Genomic DNA, 4,772 nt, shown 5'->3' with positions numbered 1-4,772 from the left:
CCAGCAAGGAGGAAGCAGGGAGGGCTGATGCCCCTCACCCAGTCACAGTCCCTTTATGTGGAGGGCAGAGTCATGGGATCAGAGCCGTGGGTGATTTAGGAGATAGAGCTGGGGATGCATTTGGCAGGGGAGAGAAGGCCCAGGTTCTCACTGGCATCTTCCTTCCCCAGAGAAGCAAGAGGTCCCTAGGTAATATGAGATTCAAGCTCATCCCCACCATTGTTTCTACTCCTGAAGCATTTTCAAACTCCAAGCAGATATCATACGGAGAAAACTTTATTTGTAAAAATACATTCTGGCCCCAGAGGATTCCATAAATGGAAGATACACAAGTCTGGGGTTTGGGAGTTGAGTAGGGGTGGTCAGTAATTGTAAGACAAGCCTGTAATTTCACATCAGAAGTTCTTCTTCCACAACCCACGCTTAGTAGCCATTGGTTCAGTTTTAAGTATCTCTTAAAACACTGGTGGTCAGTAAACATGTCCTTAATTTAATAAAATTCTAGCCACTCCTCTAGAATTTAGAAGGTTTGTTTACTCTACGAAAAACCTGCTCTAGTTGGGCTATAAATATAATCTGTGAATTGTTTTTAAAAGTCTCATCTTCAAATATAAAAATAAATAAGTTAAATAGCAGAAATAAATATATTAACTAATAAATACACTCAACAGTAAAAAAGATCTTATTAAAATCTGATAAAACTCTAGATTAAGAATAGGAACACATGAAGATAATCACAATAAGGAAACAAATAATAAATAAATAATATACACAGTGACCAGCACTAAATTATACAAAAAGAGATGGTGGTTTGGGGTCATGCCTCCTGGGTACTGAGGGCTGGGAGTCTGGGCCCAGAATACTCTCAGAAGCATCACTTTCTTCCTAGTCCATCTCCATCCAGCTCAGGAGAATGTCTAGCTCCCCCAAAGCCTTCACCACTGCTGCCTGAGGCTGAAGCTGGAAGATACCAAGTGAAGTGGTGAGCAGCTCATAAAGAGACAATGTGGGCTCCAAGGTTAATCCTCTCCTTTCACTGGTAGGTCTATTGGAGATTGTAAACAGAGCATCTTTTTCAAAATGAAGAGCTCGAGAGACATTATGGAACCTCAAGATCTCACAAGAGGGAGGAAAAATCATTGAGTCCAATCACCCTAGTCTTACATAGAGAAACTGAGGCCCGGGGGGTAGCAGAATTGGGACTACAACTCAAGCCTCTTGAATCACAGAGATCAAAGTAATTAAGCTGTTTTTTAAAGAAAGATGTGTGTGTGTGTGTGTGTGTGTGTGTGTGTGTGTGTGTGTGTGTATGGGTTGCCTACTGTGCATCCTTCAATGGAACAAATATTTATTGTGCTAAGTAAGCATTGGGCTGGCTAGGAACTCAGAAATGAATGACACCGTCACTACCCACAGGGAATTCACAGTTGAGTGAGGGAGACAGGCAGAAGCAGGCAATTAAAATGTAGTGTGGGAAATAGATGATGGGGTCCCCACAGGATGACAGGAGCACTTAACTCTGAGAGAAGTAGCCAGTGCCTTCCTGGAGGTGATGCCTAGGCTGAGTCTTAAAGGATGAGTAGGAATTATTGAGTGTGGAGCAGACTCCGGCCTTCCTGGCAGATGTGCAAAGGCATTGAGGTGAGAAACAGCATGGCACGGGCATGCATGAAATTGTGAGTGACTATTTTGAGGGTATGTACAAGCGTATGAATGATGGAAAACTATCGCCTCTAGTTTGTGTAGTTGAAAAGTTCAGATGTCTCTGGAGTGACTTGATGGAATCATGGCTATTCCTTCTTGACTCCCAGAGCATCTTGCAGAGACAGCACCTTTCTAGAGCCTGAATGGGTATCCCCTGGGTTAAAGAAGAGGGACAGTCCACATGACCTCAGAGGGCCATTAACCTGAGGGCTGTAACATTTCTTTGAGTATGAACATCTATCACACCCATCTATGATCTCAGTTCTAAAAACACACTCATCCCAACCAAGGCCAAAACTGCATATACCTCTTCGTAGTGGCTCATAAGCTGGCTGTATTTCTCCATTTCTTCCTCCCCACTAGGGCATGTCATATGGGCATGCTGAAAAGAATACCAAAGAATGATAGATTTTATTAAAGATTCTGATTTTCTGCCCTTGCCATTGACACGAAGTAGGTGGAAGTTCTATTCTTTCACCTATAGAAGTCTTTTCAGACCTCCTTATTTAGGATCATTAAACTGATCACCAGCTAGAAGAGGAAGCATATAGAGCTCATTGTTTCTTTTTAGAAACAGGCAGCACTGAAAGAGTTTGTGATCACTGTATCCCATCTGGCCTACACCCCCCAACCCAGTTCTAGTCTAGCTCCCTCCAGAGAGCCCCCATGGGAAAGAGAATTGGATTCCTAGGTCCTATCTTGAGATTGAGTCCGGTTGTCTGCTGATTAGCTGCCTGGACTCAGTATGCACTAGTATGCCGCAGGATAACTCACCTACAGAAGAAGCATAATTTCATGGATACTAGGAAATTACCAGTGACATCAAATAGGTAGCACTTTATAGTTCTGTAGACATTTTGCATGAAGCTTGTATTCAAAAGTAAATATAACCGAGTTCTTACTACCTAGTCACATGGCTCAACACAGATTTTTAGAACTCTTGGACTCAGTTCTTCCATCCATTAAATGGGGCTAAGAATGAGCCTGATTGCTAAGTCCTTGAAGCTATGTGCTGAGGTGGATCCTTTTACCCAAGACCCTTAGTCACACAGAGACAGAGGTCCTTCTTGATGGTAAGAAAAGAGTTGGCGAGACCGCTGATCTTCTGGAGGATATGGTGGTCAGGGGTCTGTTAGTTTTTGAATACTCTGTCCAGGTAGAGTCTCAGTATATGGCGGAGGAGGCAGCACTGACCTGCAGGCTACGAAGAAGACTGGCGTGTTGGTGGGCGGAGGGTGTCCAGGGACAAGGGTGATGGAGATTCCCCCGACTCATATTTCCTCCCAGAACTCATACAGACCAAGCATGTACCTTCGTGTCTTGCAAAGGCTGAGTCTTCCTCAAGATTCTGAGGTCAATGATTTCATCTTTGGGTTGCTAAACTGAGGAAGGCAAGATGAAAAAGTACAGGTTAGTAACTGTTGCCAGGATCTTAGACATCCAGACCTCCCATCCCCTCCCTGCCATGGCACAGTGGGCAGAGTCCCTCTCCAAAACACTTTTGAATTATGAACTACAGATATTTCCTGGGAACACATCCTCCTGGTAAGGAGTCCCCAGCCTGCCTCTTTTTGTGATCCCACTGCTGGGGGACAGAGAAAAATAAGAAGAAAAGTGGGGAGGCAGTCACAAAGTGAAAGGTGGGGTCCTTCCCTCACATAGCACTCTGTCCTGTATCTCTGAAAATCCACTTAGAATTGCCTGAAGACTTGTGGTGATCACACAGCTTCCCAAATGGAGTGTCTTCAGCCTGGCAGAAGGTGTCCAGAAGACATAAAACACAGCAGAAAGAAGGCAGAGGGGAAGACCAGAGCCTTTCATTCTGGAGACCAGGAGATTCTGGAGCCAGATTCTGGAGACCACAGGAGCTAAGAATTCAAAGGAAAGAGCATGACTTATTGATTTCCCCATCTCATGTCTTAAGAAGCCAGTCCTGTCACCAGGGACATGCTTCCCCCAGTCCCCGATATCCCCTGGTGAAACTTAATAGCTTCATCTGACTTCAGATGGTCTGGCACATTCATCCAACTTACTAAGAAAAAGAGAAGAGAAGGCTTCGGGTGCTTGTTCAGGGTCTGAGTATGAGTTGGTGCTACAGGTCCTGGCTCCTTTATTCTCTCCCCATCCCAGCCCCATCGTTATTGCCCAGCAGGAAAGGCCTGGAGCAGCAGGCACTTGCAATGAGTAGATAGAGGATGACATTTCAGGGAAAATGTCAGGACTTGTTTTTGCGAGTTGACGTATATAGTCTTCCCTTCCAGAATGCCAATGTAGCTCACCCTTCTGGTCCCCTTAGACCCACAGAGGGACTGGGGGAAAACTGAACCTCATAGAAGCTGTTGCCAAGCCACCAAAAACATTTCAGGGAAATTGTCTGGATTTTACGTCCATCCCCAGGGATGGGGAACTTAGCTCTATTTGGCATTTGTCTGAGATCAGATTGGTTATTTGAGGATAGTAGATTTATTTCAGCCCCGAAGACAAATAGAAAGTCAATGATTTCATAACAGTCCTTCTGCCAGGGAAAGGCAAGTTCTGATGGGCAATCAGCCTAATTCCACCTAGCACTTCTCCACCCTCCTGGGGTACCTGGACTCCACAGCGCCCTCTGCAGGAAGGCAGCACTCAGGCATACCTGGGACTAATCCAAGAGTACGCGTTTTCCTAGCCTTGTAACTCAGGCTGAGGATCAGGTAAGTGATCCCAAAAGGAAGAGGAAAAAGGTGGGAAGGAACTCATTTCTTCTTGGGATGAGGCTTGCTCTGTAAGAAGGTACTTTCTAGTAGTTGCTGAGTTTTAAGGTAAAATGATAACGCGCTGAGATTAGGAAGAGGAGAGTGAAACACTCACTTCAGGCAAAAAATTTAAGGAGACAAAAGTCTCAGTAATCAAGATAAATAATATTTTAATACAGTAGCAAAATTAATGAAAACAATCCATGATGAACAAAAGATTAACAATTTAAATAAAGACAGAATCTGACAGGGCCATGCTGAGCCATATGGAAACCCAGGACAAAAGGGGAAATGAGTGCTCCTATCTGTCTATCTATCTATCTATACATCATC

The 4,772-nt window shown here is 44.3% G+C and overlaps 1 protein-coding gene across 1 annotated transcript; it reads right to left on the bottom strand.

The window, feature by feature from the left end:
* Positions 1 to 275: 275 nt before the first annotated feature.
* Positions 276 to 3,566, bottom strand: IL20 (interleukin 20). The gene is given in 5 exon segments (XM_027082634.1): positions 276 to 960; positions 2,012 to 2,086; positions 2,753 to 2,905; positions 3,016 to 3,086; positions 3,363 to 3,566. Coding segments are annotated over 5 exon segments (537 nt in total). The 5' UTR covers positions 3,526 to 3,566; the 3' UTR covers positions 276 to 885.
* Positions 3,567 to 4,772: the final 1,206 nt, after the last annotated feature.

The sequence above is a fragment of the Aethalodelphis obliquidens genome, unplaced genomic scaffold (genome assembly GCF_003676395.1).
Source record: "Aethalodelphis obliquidens isolate GAN/ISIS:26980383/991018 unplaced genomic scaffold, ASM367639v1 scaffold48, whole genome shotgun sequence".
NCBI classification, from domain to species: domain Eukaryota; kingdom Metazoa; phylum Chordata; class Mammalia; order Artiodactyla; family Delphinidae; genus Aethalodelphis; species Aethalodelphis obliquidens.
The sequence above is the reverse complement of the archived record's forward strand: the minus strand, read 5'-3'. Positions and strand labels throughout refer to the sequence as shown.